Raw genomic sequence first — 15,804 nt, 5'->3', positions numbered from 1 at the left:
TATTCAGCGAGCCGGACTTTACAAAAGTGACCTTATATGCGGGGTGAACTTCTAAGCGGGTGACTATATATCGAGGTCTGACTGCAGTCGTTTTACTCAAAACTTTAAAATATCCACTTAAATACCTTTGCTTCTCACTACCTCATTTGCGTTTTGGCCCGTTTAAGTGATTTTTAATATTAAGTGCGGCTTTTTTTAAGCAGAAAGCTCTTGCTTTCTTAAGAGCAGAAAAAAGTTGGGCAAAACTGCCCTATAGCTAGGCTTGCCAGGCGTCCCGGTTTGACTGGGACAGTGCCGGTTTTCAGACAAAATACCGGTGTCCCGGCCGGTTTACTTCATGTCCCGGAAAAAGATAAATTTAATTACAGATGACCAAAAAAGTCTAAAAATAATTAACTGGGAAGGATTATCTAGGATAATTACTTTGTCTTTTGTAACATTAAATTGAAAAATTAATATCGGATTAGTTTGTGAGGATTTTTACGACAGGATTAAAACCTAAAGAGACTTTGTAAAAATAGTACTTGCCAATGAAAAGTTAAAGTAAATGATGTCAATTTTCTTATTCCTCATTCAACACGTTTCTTCTTACTAAAATAACTTGTAAATTTTCACATGAGAGAAGCAAAGTATTTTAATTTTTCAGCCCCAGTCATTTTTTATTACCTTTGTTTTAGGTTCATAATTAATAGCCATTTCCTCTTACATTGAGTTATTCTCAATACCGAATGCCATATAAAATACTCTAAAAGCCATCCAGGGGTGTATAGCCTTTTAAATACTAACGACGCTCAAGGGGGAGGGGCATTCCGGTGTCCCGGTTGAACATTTCAGAAATCTGGCAAGCCTACCTTCCTACCTATAGCATTAATTTTACAAATGTTTTTCGAAAATTGACAGTTTGAATGTAAAAGCAAAGAAAAAGAAAAAATGTATACTCACAATAACTTGAGAAAATCTAAGCTGGGACAAAAAACAACGAACGTACGACCACGTGCTATCTTATTCGAACAAATGTCGTGGTGAGTTGAAAAACTGCTGGACCGAAGTTGTCTGACTGGAAAATGACTCTAAGGGGATGGGGAGAGAACAAATAAAAGACACCTGTTTTGCCGTTTGAATGAAAGACTTCCAAACTACAGAGGGAACCCGTTCTCTGTTACATTGTGCTGTATCTTTAAATTTATTTAACGTTTGTAAATAGTGTTGTTAAGTTGTTATTATAAATACTTGTTTCATTTTTACTTCATCTTTGGATAGATTAAAAATACGAAATTCATTAACTAAAAGAAAGATTGGTTGAAACGAGTAAATAAAAAAAAAGGAAACTGAAGAAATTCGAAAAAAAAAAAAAAAAAAAAATTCTGAAAATATTTTTATTTGACAAACATTGAAGAATAGAAGTGAATAGTAGATCCTTGATATTACGGGGTAAATAAAGTTGCTTGTTTGTATTTTCTCTCAAAAATCAAGTCCCGTATGTGAATAAAGTTGTTCTTTATTTTTTTATTTGTATCATTTGTTTCCATTCTATTTCTTTTCGGTGTAATCTCTCCAGTAAGAAAGATCCACTCCTTTAACTCTCGAGCAGTATATTGTTGGATTGCTGAAAGAGAAACAAAATATATTGAGGTAAACAAATGTGTTAAGCTACCAAATAATAAACCAATTTTCAAAAATTCGCATCATCAATTTGTCCTGCCGCACTTTCGACCCCCCCCCCCCCCCATATGCACATAAATTGTGTGAATAATAAAATCCGAGAAAAAAAAAATCATCCTTAACGTTACCCAATTTTTTGGTTAGCAAAGTGAAGTGGAACGGCATTTGCCGCCCCCGCCTAGTTACGCTACTATTCATAATAGCGGCAAACATTGAACTAAGTAAAAAAGGTAAAAATTTACTCAGAACTTTAATAGCTAGCATTAATTTTTAATTAGTTTGGCCAATTATTACCTAACTTCGAAGCGTTAAGTTCAAATTTCTCAAAAATTGTATTTGAATTTCGTTTTGTTTCTAGTTAAAGAAAATATGTCTCTCATAACTTTTATATTTTTCGAAAAAATTTTCTAAGAAGTTTCGCATAAGCCTCGTAAAACATTTTTTGGAGTATGATAAAATAATGGGGTTGTTTCCTTTAGTCAAAAAGACTACTTTTAGTCACTGAAATTGATAGAATAAGCAAAAAAATAACTTGGAGCGTGAAAAAACTTTCATTTTCCCAACGCTTAGTTTTTAATTAATTTTTTTAAATGTCCGATTTTGAAAATAAGGCATAGTCTTTATGACGTCACAAATGATGCATTTTGGCGCATCTGCCTGCCGCGTTTCCACGCAATGATAATCAATAAGCAAATTAATTGATCTGATCTGATTTGAATTCGAGTCATCTGGCTTCTATATTGATAGAGGTCTGCGAATAAAGAAGCAAATTAAACATTGCGCTCTACACTTGCTATCAACCATATCGTTGCCAACACACGTGAGTAAAGAAGGAAATTATGCGTATTATGCTCTGCGAATGGCAACAGTGAATGGCATTTCATTATTTGTGATGTCATCGGAAGAAGCGTAAACAATGAAAGCGCACCGATTAAAATATATTTTTACAAATATTAAATTTAGTCAAATTATTTAAAAAACGGTCAGATCCTATGTTTTAAGCATGCTCTTTCAGAAAAAAAAAATACTTTTAAAATTTTGGAAACGACCCCATTCTGATGTATATGAAGAGTTTGGATTTTGCTTTCAGCAGGCACGGATCGGGAACTTGGATTTGGGAATGGTGGACTCCCGACAGAAAATTGAAATGGTTAAATAAGTGTTAAAAATAAGAATTTTAATTGGGGCGCCATGATGACGTTTGGAATGTGTTTTCTTGGCGTCAAAATGAAAAACCAAGTTATTATTTTCTGATAGAAACTTAAATTCGGAAAGTTCTCATAATGTTTGAAATGATATAAATTCCTATACAGGCCGTGTTAAAAAAATTAATACTCTATCCCACCCCTCCTATAAAGCTAAACTTTCTTATCATTAATATTAATGATCTTTTTAAATGGGGTTGTTTCCTTCAGTCAAAAGTAGTACTTTTTGTCACTGAAATTGACAGAATAAGCAAAAAATAATAATAATAACATGGACCCAGAAAATGCTTTCATTTTCCCAACAGTTATTTTTTAATTTTTTTAAAATGTCCGATTCTTCAAACAAGGCGTGGTCTTGATGACCATGACGTCACAAATGATGCACTATGGCGCATCTTTCTACCGCATTTCCACGTTTGATAATCAAGTAGCGAATTACAATTGCGCTCTACGCTTGCTATCAACCATATCGTTGCCAATACAGGTCAGTAAAGATGCGAATTAAATATTTTGGACCGTGAATGGCAACACTGAATGGCATTTCATCATTTGTGATGTCATCGGCACAAGCGTTAAACGATAAAAGAGCACCGATTTAAGTATTTTTTTTAAAATATTAAACTTAAAGAAATTATTTAAAAAATGGTCAGATTCTATATTTTTAAGCATGCTTTTTCAGAAAAAATACTTTTAAAATTTTGGAAACGACCCCATTAGTAATAGGTTTTTGTTTCAAACAGATCTTTAATTTTACTGGTCAGACACCTGATCCGCAGACTAAAACCTTCTCATTGGATGAAGAAGGTTGCCCAGGGCTGCCGCTAGCAGCAATGGGGCCCGCTACCAATTTTAATTCCGGGACTTTCACTTTCCCCATGACTCCCCACCCCCGCCATTGCATATTTTACACCGTCCCTGCATTTCCTCTAATGCATACACTTACTAACTTCAAAATGAATTGTTTAAAATTGTATTCATATGTGGTGCTGCATTGTTTCGTTGCTCATAACTAAATTTTTAAATTTTAAGGTAAAACAAAAAATTGCAATTTGAAGTTTGCTCAAAAATATGCTTTCAAATACAGTACCTTTTTCACCGGACGTTGTTTAATTTGTCATGTTTGAACATGGCCTCACTAAATTTAAATTTCCGCTTACGCTTACGGGTCTTGACAATTTTTGACTTTTCTGTGTTAAACCGATGCAGCTCATGCATCCACTAAACAATGTCAACGTTTCATTGCAGCTCATGCATCCACCAATAAATGTCAATGTTTCAAAGTTTGTTTATTTTTGATTGGACGTCGCCCATTTTTACCGCAAGAGGTGCCACCAGGAAAGGCCCCTATAGTAGAGGAGCCGACGCATCCGCCATTTTGGAGCAAACTTGATCCAGTGCTTCGTAGCGATAGCATTGCTGCAGATGTTTACGTTTCTTTAGAATGTGTTAAATTGAGTCAAATGTGTGGTTGTTCCGCTGTAAATTGTGCAAACAGCTCCCAAAAAAGATTTCAGCTCTTCAGATTTCCAGCAGATGCAGAAAGAAAAAAGAAATGGATAATTAATAGCCCGCGAAGTGACTAGCAGCCTGGAAACGACGCCAACTATTTCCAAAATTTCGCCAATGCTCACCTTCGCTCTCCGACTCTCTCGTTCCCTGTTTGGCGAATGATTGCCAATAAAGGTAGCTTTCCCTGTTGTACGCTTGCTCCAAAATGGCGGATGCGTCGGCCTCTCCAGTTATAGGGGCTCTACCACCAGGTACCCCTGCATCCACCAACCAATGGCAAAGTAATTGAAATAGGAGTGCCCTGCAGCGCCCTCTTCTGCTATGGGTTTTCAGCGATTGCACGGCCTATAAAAATTAAGTGGGGCCATGGTTTGAGATAAGCGAGATATATTAACTCCAGCGAGCTTCTGCTGGTAATGCCATAAGAGAAAATGTTTTGCAGCATTTAGTTCAATTAAATTTGGGCCCCTTAAGGTGAAAATAGATCAAGTGGGCTTTCGTTTATTCGGCTTTTGACTCTTTTCACAACACCTTTGATGTTCGACCCATTGTCAAACACTTATCCTCTGCAATCTTCTAATGGAATTCTGTGTCTTTTAAGGTAATTCTGCAATTCTGGAGTAATATTAAATCCCGCTTTTTCAGAGAAATTTAGAAACTCATTTAATCTTTCCTGAAATAGCATTTTTTTTTTTTTGATGAAATTATTAACATTATTATTGGAAAAACGGTTTCATGACCATACGGGCCCCCCTAAGCTCACCCCCCCCCCCCTTAAAATGGCGGCCGTGCTTCCACTGGCGGTCTGGCTCTGGTCCCTATATATACGAGCCGACGCATCAGCTTAAGATCAGCCATTTTAGATTGGAGCGCGTGTTTGAGAGGGTGCCTTTTCTGGCGAGTTATCGCGTTTGGTGAATTTTAACTGCGAGCGATATTGACCGGCACGTGAAATATATATTAAATAAAATATCATTTTTGGTTAATCTGGCAAAACTTGAAACATTGTTCTGTTAACGCTAGCTCCGCAACAATGAAAAATCCGATCCAAAATGGCTAAACTTAAGCAAGTGGCTCTAGTTCTGGCCAACTGTCCGGGGGTCAAACCGTCTGGTTGGTAAATACGGGGGATGTAGTACTCAAAGTGCATTGTGCTTGCAGCAAGAAACCTTTTTTTACTTTCTTCTATATCTAACATATAGAAGAAAGTATTGGATTCGTGCAAATTTTCGAATTTTGACGGATTTGGACGTTTTGAGGTATGTTGAGTCCATTTCGACCCCATTTTTGGAAAATGTCTGTCTGTCTCTGTGTGTGTGTCTGTGTCTGTGTGCGTGTGTCATGTATGTGTGTGACCAGTTTTTTGGCCGCTCTATAGCAAAAAGTACCGCATGAAATCGAACGAAATTTGGTACACATATGTGCCCCTATGTGAACTTGTGCCCATTGGGTTTTGGCACGAATTCCTCGAAGGGGGTGGAGCAATGGGACGTTTCTTGAGTTATGCGTGCCTGCTATTACCCAAGAAGTAACTGGCCGAATCAAACAAAATTTGGTCCATATCTTGTCACAACAGAAACAGGTGCTGATTCAATTTTGGTGTCAATATCTCAAACGGGGGTTGAGCTAAAGAACTTCTTTTGTCGTCAATTGTGACTGTTGTATCTCAAGAAATAATAAACGGAATCAAACAAAAATTTATCGACAAGTAACAAGTAGCCCTTAGAGGGTATAAGAGTCGATTCTATTTTGGTGTCAACAGCTGAAAAGGGGGTGGCGCAATCGCACGTTCTTTTTTCTCATTGTGAGCGCCATATCTCAAGAAGATGGTCGTCTGCGTGTTTAATAAGGAAATGATCAGAAATATTATCAACTATCAACTATCAAAGGCACCTCTGGCCCTCAAATAATGAAGGACTGCGTGCCAGGCGCCTTGCCTATCGGAAATATTATCTCAATGATTTAAAATTTACAACTGTTGCCATCTTATGTTTGTTAACAAATAAAATATTTGTAAATAATTCAAGCAGGGCTTTTAAAATAACTTTCAATTTTCGCTCTTTGCTTTGCTTTTGCAATAATTCAGACATTGGGGCGGTCGTGAAGTTTTTGTTTGGGTAATTTTGTTTTTGTTGGGAATATTACTTCCTCGTCAAGCATGGGGAAGGATCAGAATTATAAGAAAAATATAGAAGAAAGTTTCGTGATGGCCACAACGTACTAGTTTAAAGTTGATCATATGAATAAATAGAAAAGTGCTTTTACTTTTTACTCGTGAAAAGCATGGCATTCAGAGGCATCCTTGCAATGTCCGTATTAGAGCAGATGATTCTCGCCAAGGACACCTTCCGCAGTTCTTGTAATTGTTCTGTAAATGTCAATGCGTTATAAATAATGGAAATGAATACATTGAGTATAGGTTGAATCAATGTTATTTTTATGGTAGCATCTTGATAGTGCAAAATTTGAAAAGAGATAATGTAAACAATAAGAAAAGGTTTGAGTACCAGCTTTGTGACTGCCGCAACGTTTAGGTTGTCAACTGAAAACAAGTATCAAACTGTTTTTTTTTAAATACATTTCTGTTTTTCGAAAAGCAATAACTTCTACAAAGTTGAAAATTGATGTTTTCTACACAAACAAGGAACTAGACAAGGAGCATGATTATAGGAATACATTCTTTGAATAAATATCTTCAAATTCATGAAGAGAATTTACCGAGTAGTATATATTTTTATCACAGGCAACCACTAGTATTGTCCGTTTTTCACGAGAAGGCACTTCGCCCCGCCAACTCGAAAGCAAAGAAACGCGGGGGATACCGGTAAGCAATTCTCGCGCTTCTAAATGAGACCACCAGACAGCCTTAACTTGGGCGTGCATTTCAATATGCAAAAAAATGTCTTAGTGTCCTTTACATCACTTATTTCACTTGTCATTTTAGTTCTTCTTACATTTTAAAAGCTGCTGCTTTTACAACAAAATGCTATGGTCCGAATATATGTTCTACCGAAAACAGCGAAATAGAATCGTCGGATACCACGTGACGAAGGAGGAGTCAAGTGTCTTCTCGTGGAAAACGGACAATTAAATGCATCGCATACAATACAAGTCCATACCATACAATAATAAGAGGAATTTAATTTTTCTGTATATTTTTATCAGAGACAAAGACACTAGTAAAAGGAATGGTATACAAACTTCAAAGCTTGCATAAGGTATCATCGCTCCAGTTATTACTGCTATCCAATATACTATCTAGTATAATGAAAAATTTTAGAGCGAAAAACTTTGCGCATTGTCTATAAGTAGCTAGAATCTACAAATCAAGACCGATTTTCACTCGTTGATTACAAATAATATAATGTTACAAATTCTGTAAATAGTAATTATTTTTATGATTAATTTGTCGTAATCTAGCTAAATTTGGCGTTTACTAAATTATCTTTCATCTAAAATTATTGTAGCAACGTAACCTGTAAATAGTTTCTTGTAATGAATATACAAACCCCGTACATGCGGCTGAAGTATACGTTCCCCTCATTTCTGAATGATAAAATTTGTGAATGGAAAGAAATAAGAAAGTATAGAACGGTGTAGCATTTTCTGGAATATTTGAGAGCTCTCTTTCGATGTCTAGCGTGCCGCATGATAGAAGGTTAGTCTCAACGGAACCGTTGTGCTGAGAGCATTTATTTTGCTCTGTGTATTAGCTCTGTTTATTGCGAGGCTTTTCGCTGTTTTGTTTTACGTATTTGAATGTAAATACGTGTGTAACCGTTGAGTTTACGATGTTGAGTGAAATTTGCTTAATTGCTGATGATTAATTTAGTAGTTGTTGACGATCTTTCCTGTACATAGTGTAAATAAATCTCCTGTGTTGTTCTCAAGGACTGTGTCGTCCTTTCAAGAAAATTGGAAGCCGCACCGGATCCGTAACAATAAACAATCTGTAGAACAGTATTCATAGACTCTGGAATTGAAGTTCAGTGTTTACTAAGAATATAGTAGACAAAAAATGACGTTATGTAGTGTGAATATATGTAGGATCCGGCCCGATTAAGGTATCAGGAGGCTCTAGGCAAAACACTTTTTTGTGAGCCCCCAGTACTGAAACCATGATCTAAGTCTAGATCTAGTTGGCCTATTCAGTAAGAAGGCCAAGGTAGAATCAACAATGATGCTCCAACTTGATAGAAAGTATTATCAGGAAATAATTTGTACTGTTTGCTGAATGTGTGCGCTGATTTCACGAATAGTATCTTATGTCTATTTATAATGTCTGAAGTCATACACTAAATAAACTCTACAGCACAAAAATATAGCAGATTTTTAAAAAAATCATTCATCTCATAGACTACAAATAATTAAGGTTTTTATTTTAATTTTTATTTATTTATTCTATTTTTAAGATAAATTGCATCATGTCATTTGGGATATTAATTATTTTCAACCATCATAAAATAATTTTGCCTTGTAGGGGAGACTGAGGCAAGATGACTATGCTAACAATTTTCGTGATTTATTAATTTATTTTTAAGGATAGTAAAATTAATTTTACATGAGCTGTTAGAGTAGTCCTTTGTAGTATTAAATTTATTACCATTTAATTTTTCAAATAAATATAACGAAGGATATTTTTATTTTTTCATAACTTTAACAAATCGTCATCTTGCCCCCGTACTGGGGCAAGATGACTTTGACCTAGGGGCAAGATGACAACGTTGAAAAAGGTTGAACATATTTTATGTTTTGAATTTGTTACCTAGTTTTACAAATGATAACTGTGTTTTTACATCTTACTAAGTATCAAATTAAGCGTAAGGCATTGTAGCGTAATGTTTAAGTGTTAAGTTGTACAGCTAACAATAGACCCAAATAAAAATACCATTTTCATGATTGGAGCATTTCTCATGCCACCACTCTTATCTTTTACAGCTCTGGATCCATTCTTCTGTTGGAGGATCACAAAATTCCACTTTCCAAGCAAGGCATCTTAGAACACTATTCTTTGAATTTGATTGCTTGGCATGAATACGGGCCCACAGAAATAGACATGGGCCTACAGGAACTTGGTCTGAGTTTTTTTTTTTTACTCGCTTTTTAGCTTCACGAGCTTAGTTTCCGTTTTTTTAAATAATTCTTTTTTTTTCTTCCGCTTTGCTTCTTGTTCTGACATTTCTTTGATGGGTGTGCTTGTAAGAATGTTTGAGCTTCAGTTTTTGTTTTCTCGCATTGTGTTGCTTTAGGCAATGCATTGAAATCAAAAGCACTAACATGCTTCTTTGGTGTATCGGAATCAGCATTTGTCATATCTTCTGCTTCGTCTAGAGGGTTTTTATGTTGGTTTTCTACTCCCAAGGTCTGAGGATTAGCACTATTATTCTCTGTTTATCTCAGCCAACAACATCATAGTCCGCTAAAAACAAGAAAATTATGAGACTCGATGCCTCATTCTTTAAACCCTTTATCGGCATTTCCAACTGTATCTGCTTTGAAGTAAGCGGTGCTCAAAAGCTCACCAATATTTTTTTTTCTGTGATAGTTTGTCCTTGATAAATGACCATAAAGTTGTCACATGCTTGGCCATAGTAGGTTTTTAATGGGCAGAAAAATGACGCATCAGGAGCTAGAGACGATACGATGTGTGAAATGGCAACCCAACCATGATAATGTTTTTTCACTGCAATATAAAATAGCCTGCAAAGTTATGTGAAGTTTATGATTGTCAATAATCAACAGAACAGAAGATTCTTTGCTTGGTTTAATTCATTCAACTAGTCATTTGGTCAACTAGTTTATAGCCCCTAATCACCCGCTTTCGAACGATACCTCCCTTGATTGAATGCGTCCTATAGCCCCAGAGGAGAAGCGCAAGGTCGCGTGGAAAAACACACAGCGTTTACAGGAATTTAATAAAATGGACAGCATAGTTTGTTTATAGTTTGTTTAATAAATTCCGAAACACGGGCAATAGGCAAGCTCGTCATCTTGCCCCGCGTTGCTGCCCGTCATCTTGCTCCAAACTGCCTGTTTAAACGGATTCTTCTCCATTGCCATAAAAAAAAGGCGATTAATTGACATTTATTCATGGTAATAGGCAGTATTTAAACTAAGTTACTCATAAATACTCAAGAGACACGATATATCCTATATGTATTTCCAGCAGAGCTTATTTACACATGCATAAAAGTTATACCGTAGCAACGGTAAACAATCAGAGCTTCAGAACTGACACAAATATGGCGATTTCAGTGTCTCTATACTATTGCTGAACGAACAGCGGATAGGAGAGCCAGTAGCATGCAAATGATGCAGTTACCTAGCTTAAAAAAGAAAAATTAAGGCATTCGTCATCTTGCCCTGCTCGTCATCTTGCCCCGGTCTCCCCTACGCATTTTCAGCTTCGAATACATCAAAATTTTTGTCAACTTTCTTAGCCCGATTTTCAATAAAAAAAAAAAAAAAAAAAAATTCAAAATGAAAAAGAATGTCTTACGATAGGTAAATGATCCTTGCTGATTCCTGTGTTCGAAGTAAAATCGATCTCCATACTTCAGCCTGTTGAACATCATTCCAATGATACAGATTCCTGTAGGTCCGACCACCGCTCCGTCGTTGTAAGTCTCGCTTAGTATTCCAGTCCAGAGGTCAATATCTTGTACATGGCTGGAAAATTACGGGCATAATAAGAATCCTTGCTTTAAAAGAGTGAAACTACCCCAATGTTATGCTTTTTCAATTGATTTATTTCATTTTTGAAAATATTCTATTAAATTTCTTTTTTTTTTAAATCTAAAACATTTTCTTGCACTTTCGCTAGTAAACAGTTGTAAAGAACGGGCAGATGCAGTCTGACCATCGATGAGATGGAAAGGCAAATATTCGACTTTTACAAGCGGAAATGGACGCACCTATTAGTTTTCAGGGATGTCATGTTTTGCAGATGTATGTTAGACTCTAAATTAAGCTGAGTCACATTGTAATACACGGAGCACGCATATCAAATTTTTACTCTTCCCTTCATTCAGATAGACTCGTCTTAACTTGCCAATTCCATGTCATTCGTGGGCAGACTGTAAATGTCAAAGTGTATTCTCAGATTTTTTTTTTTTAGAACAGAAAGAATAAAACGTTTTTTTGTCAGGTAATTTCGCTATTTCAAAAAATTTATTTATTTTGTTTTCTAATAAACTGAAAAAATTTTTGCAGTTCTTTAATAAATTTCATGGCAGTCATAATAATTTTTTTTTTTTTTCATATTATGAAATTATGTCGTAAAGTAAGCCAGTTCAACGCTCAACTTAGAATTTCATTTGAAAGAGAAAAAATGAATCGATGCTTCCAAAGAGATCATGGAAATAAAAAAACAAACTGTTCTCTCTAAATTTTATAGAAATCACTACTGAAAATATTTTTGAATAACAATGTATCATTGGAATTAAATTGTCGCCCTTGAAAGAGCGTAAGACAGACAGTCGCTCTGTATATGATGCCAGTTTAATTTAGATGCCGCGAGTTCGAAATAGCGACGGTAAATAATCGCCAGTAAAGCAAAATAAATAAATAAATAGATCAGTAAATTAAGGCTCCTTAATTTTCGATAAAATTCGATTAAATTTCGGAAGTTGATCATGCTAAAATAGCTTATCATCTATATTGAGAAATAGTTGTCTTTACTCTAATAGAGGTTTTTTTTACAGGAAAAGATGATGTAATTCGAACTGTTGTACCTTAAAATAATGGGCACTTTTAGGGACTGCTATCCTTATTGTAAAGGGAATTTTTACTCGGACTTGAAGCCATTAAGGAACAATTCCCTGTTTTTAAGGAACTGTGGTCTTTTCAATCTACGGAATTTTCAGAAACTGCATTTCTGATGCGCATTTTTCGGGGACTGATTAATCATTCAGAAAAGAGCAAACTATGTTTTCTAGAAATTTTTAGAGGGATTTTCGACGTTGATAAAAAAGCGTTATACTTAATTTACAAGAGATTTTAAGGACTTCTGACCTTGTTTTTAAATTGATTTTACGGGACTGCAGTTTTCATTCAAATAGAGATTTTTGGAGAGACGATTGACACGAACTACTTCAATGGAAATTTTGGGATGATTGTCCTCATTCAAATGGGAATTTTTAGAAAATGTAGTCTTCATTTTAATGATTATTTCCAAAGATTTCCTCTATTGTTAGGATAAAGTTGTTTTTAGAACTGCTGTCCTTATTCAAACGAAAATGTTTAGAGCGACAGCTGACGATTTGAGAATTATTGTCCTTGACTTGATGGAGAATTTTAGGGGTTTTTGTTTTTAGACAAATGGGAATTTTTAGGCTCCATAAACCTCATTCTAATAAACATTTTTATTTGGGATTCGTTACTTTAAAAGTGTTATCCTTGTTCTTTTAGTGGAACCGTTGACACGCTACTGTATAGAAACAGATATCCCTATTGTAATGGAAATGTCTACAAATTTTCGTAATTGTTACGAAGGTTTTCGTGATTTTTCCTTAATTTAACTTGTTTTCAAGGGCTGTTCTCCGGATTCTTGAGGGTGCTTTTCGAAACTAATGTATTTATTCTAATGGGGGTTTTCACAGATATTGTTGAAAACTAGGAAGAGTTAAAAAACCGCCTGTTTGAAGATTAGACCTTTTATCTCTCCAAACGGCTGCAAGACTAGTCAGAAACGGTTTCGTATTGACAAAAAGCTACCCTTAAGTACCTCACTCCGAGATGTGCACAGAAGTATTGGAGGGAAAAAATTACAGCTATTGTGCTTTCTACTGTACAAGTTACAAAAATAAGCATTCGCCTGTTCGTGAAGCTAAATACGTTGTGCAACGAACATATTTTAAATGCAAATGCTAAATACAAGTTACAACAGTATTTATGGGTACTCAAGAGATGACTTTAAAATATTGGAAATATAGTTACTCACGCATAATTTGTTCTCAGTAACTGAGCATTGGCATAACTCATCACCCGATGTCTGGTCAAATCGTCGAAGTTCCTCAGAATAATTTCGCCTGTCGAACAATATCGAACAGCCTCGACGTAGGGTGGCATGCCGTGATCTCTGCCCCTCTGAATGTTGAAGGATGCCAGATCCAAACCCGTGGCTTCGTTTCGGATTCTGAACCAAAACAGAAAAATGTACATATTGATTTGAAAATAACACATGAAGAGCACTAAGGATGAACGTTTTGAGAAGACGCTCATATAAAAACACAAGCGGTCACAGATACAAAAATAGGATTCCATCAATAAACACTAAGCAGAAACCTGATATAACGCGAGTACTGAATAATAATATGCAATACGTGCAATCCCTCTTTCAAGTATTCTATATAATACATATAGAACGTAGAAAATGCAAAAAAAAGTGAACATCAATCTTAAATGTTGAAGTATCCCTTTCCTAATTTACAATAGTTGGATTAATTACTACCGATCATTTTTGTATCGAACGGCTGAACGACGTATTATTGTAAAAATCAACCGAAATAACAATTTGTACTTGATAAACCTATTAGGGTATATCTGTCATTCTATCTATCGGACTACAAAAACTTTTTCTGCGTAATTTCTAAGCTCTATATTTACAATAAAACTGACCTTATGCGCGAAATGTCATCGAGCTTTTTGAACTCAGAGTCAGAGTTGATGCCAGCGAAATTTTCTGATCTGCATGAGCTGTACTTCTTATCCATCTCAGAAATTTGTTCTGTCGAACAAAACTGTCCAACCACTGAGATGGACTGCATGATGTTCCGTTTACAGTCGGTATTTAAATGCTTATGCGCAGTATAATTTTAAATCTTGTTTCGGAACTTGGTCAAGTTATGCTAATACGCATGGTTTTAAAGTTCTATCAACGCCTAAGTCGGCGGAAACTTTTCGCTAAAACCTGGTTTCACATCTAACCTTAAGGTCAGGGTTAATGATGAATGGATCGGTAAAAATTCGCAACTCCACAGCTCGAATACGCTACCTTGCGGTGATTAACAATACTAAAGAAAAAGGTAAAACATTCCGTTCCACGTGTTTTCTTTGGGGAAAATTACAGGCTTCAGACAGTTTGTGGTATCATGTTATTTCAGAGGAATAGTAAAGAAAGTTTCCCAAAAACACGATGAAAAAGTACTGTCATTCATTAAGCTTCAAAGCAAGTTATAAGTTACGGCATCTGTTTCTTTTACCTTTTTCATCCGCCATTAGACAGTGGCTGCAGCGCCCCCTATAGTTTATTGGAGTTGCGAAATTACCAACCTTTTGCTGAAGCCTGATTAGTACTTCTTACCTGTACAAGTAATTCGTTACATCCGGCACAAGGTTCCTGTCAAACCACTGAGCTGGGCTGTATGATGTCCCGCTCAGAAGAGGAGATATGAGGCCCGTCCTTAGCTCGAAAGGCGCGAAGAACTCATTTCTGAGAAACCTTTGCTGGTTCGTCCCGTTGAGAGGATTATCTGCCACGATGTCTCGGATAAGGCTGTGTCCAAACCGAAAAGCGGCAGTGGAGAACTCGCTGATCATGCTGGGATTGAGTCTCGGGTTGTAGGTTGATCCTCGGTTGGACAACCACAGGTTGAAGTAAGTCATGCGATCATTACCGATCGTTATGGGAAGGTATTCTTTGTAGGTGATCACCTGCATTTCAGCGCCGACTATCCTCCTAAAAATTGGAACACAGTTTCAATCGTTGTAAAAAAGTTGTAGAAGAACAAACTACAGGGAATATACCAGACATTCCGGTTATCACATCCAGAGACTGCAGTTTCATTCTTGTTAGAATTCATTTGTCTGGAATAGTGGATAATCAAGCTGGTGGCGTATCTCATTGAAGCTGAGAGTGCCAACAAACTGGTAGATAAAGTAAATTCTTCTCACTAGCGAGTATCCGCAGCATGGTACGGTTCAACTTGTAAATTGAAGGCAAAACTTGGGTATTTAGCAGTATGTTACCGCCTCTAAGCCAGGGCTAAAGTTAGAACTACATGCAATATACCAGACAACCCGATTATCACATCTAGAGACAGTAGTTTTGTTCTGCCTTAGCCCTGATTGAGCGGCGGTAACTCACTGCTAAAACCTTCATGGTTTCATCCCACCATAAATTTGGATGGGAGTATACTTGTTCTGTTACAAGACAGTAAGAACAGATATGTTTAATGGTTTAGTGAGGTGTAAAATTATGCCAGAAAGTTGAATAAACAACAGCGAGACTTCAAGTCGATGGAATCGGTTGTTCAAGCTATAATTTAATAGGAAATCGGACACTTAACGGCTTTTTATTAACTTTGTTAAAAACATAACTTGAAAATGCTAGCTTAAAAGAAAGAAGGATTTATTTATTTATTTAGAAGCTAAACAGCTTCACATGCATAGAGGACTGCGTGATAAGTGCCTTTCCTCCGGACACACA

The 15,804-nt window shown here is 36.1% G+C and overlaps 1 protein-coding gene across 1 annotated transcript in view; it reads right to left on the bottom strand.

The window, feature by feature from the left end:
* Window positions 1-1,370: 1,370 nt before the first annotated feature.
* LOC129225940 (peroxidase-like) overlaps window positions 1,371-15,804 on the bottom strand; it is a 35,081-nt gene continuing 20,647 nt past the window's right edge. Inside the window, exons 10-14 of the mRNA XM_054860487.1 lie at window positions 14,680-15,054; window positions 13,318-13,512; window positions 10,876-11,045; window positions 6,642-6,744; window positions 1,371-1,606 (exon numbers count right to left, since the gene is read on the bottom strand). Of these exons, the coding sequence (XP_054716462.1) occupies window positions 1,531-1,606; window positions 6,642-6,744; window positions 10,876-11,045; window positions 13,318-13,512; window positions 14,680-15,054 (919 nt within the window). The 3' untranslated portion in view covers window positions 1,371-1,530. The remainder of the gene's footprint in view (window positions 1,607-6,641; window positions 6,745-10,875; window positions 11,046-13,317; window positions 13,513-14,679; window positions 15,055-15,804) is intronic.

The sequence above is a fragment of the Uloborus diversus genome, chromosome 7, assembly GCF_026930045.1.
Source record: "Uloborus diversus isolate 005 chromosome 7, Udiv.v.3.1, whole genome shotgun sequence".
NCBI lineage: Eukaryota > Metazoa > Arthropoda > Arachnida > Araneae > Uloboridae > Uloborus > Uloborus diversus.
Note: the sequence above shows the minus strand (reverse complement) of the source record. Positions and strands in the feature narration are given on the sequence as shown.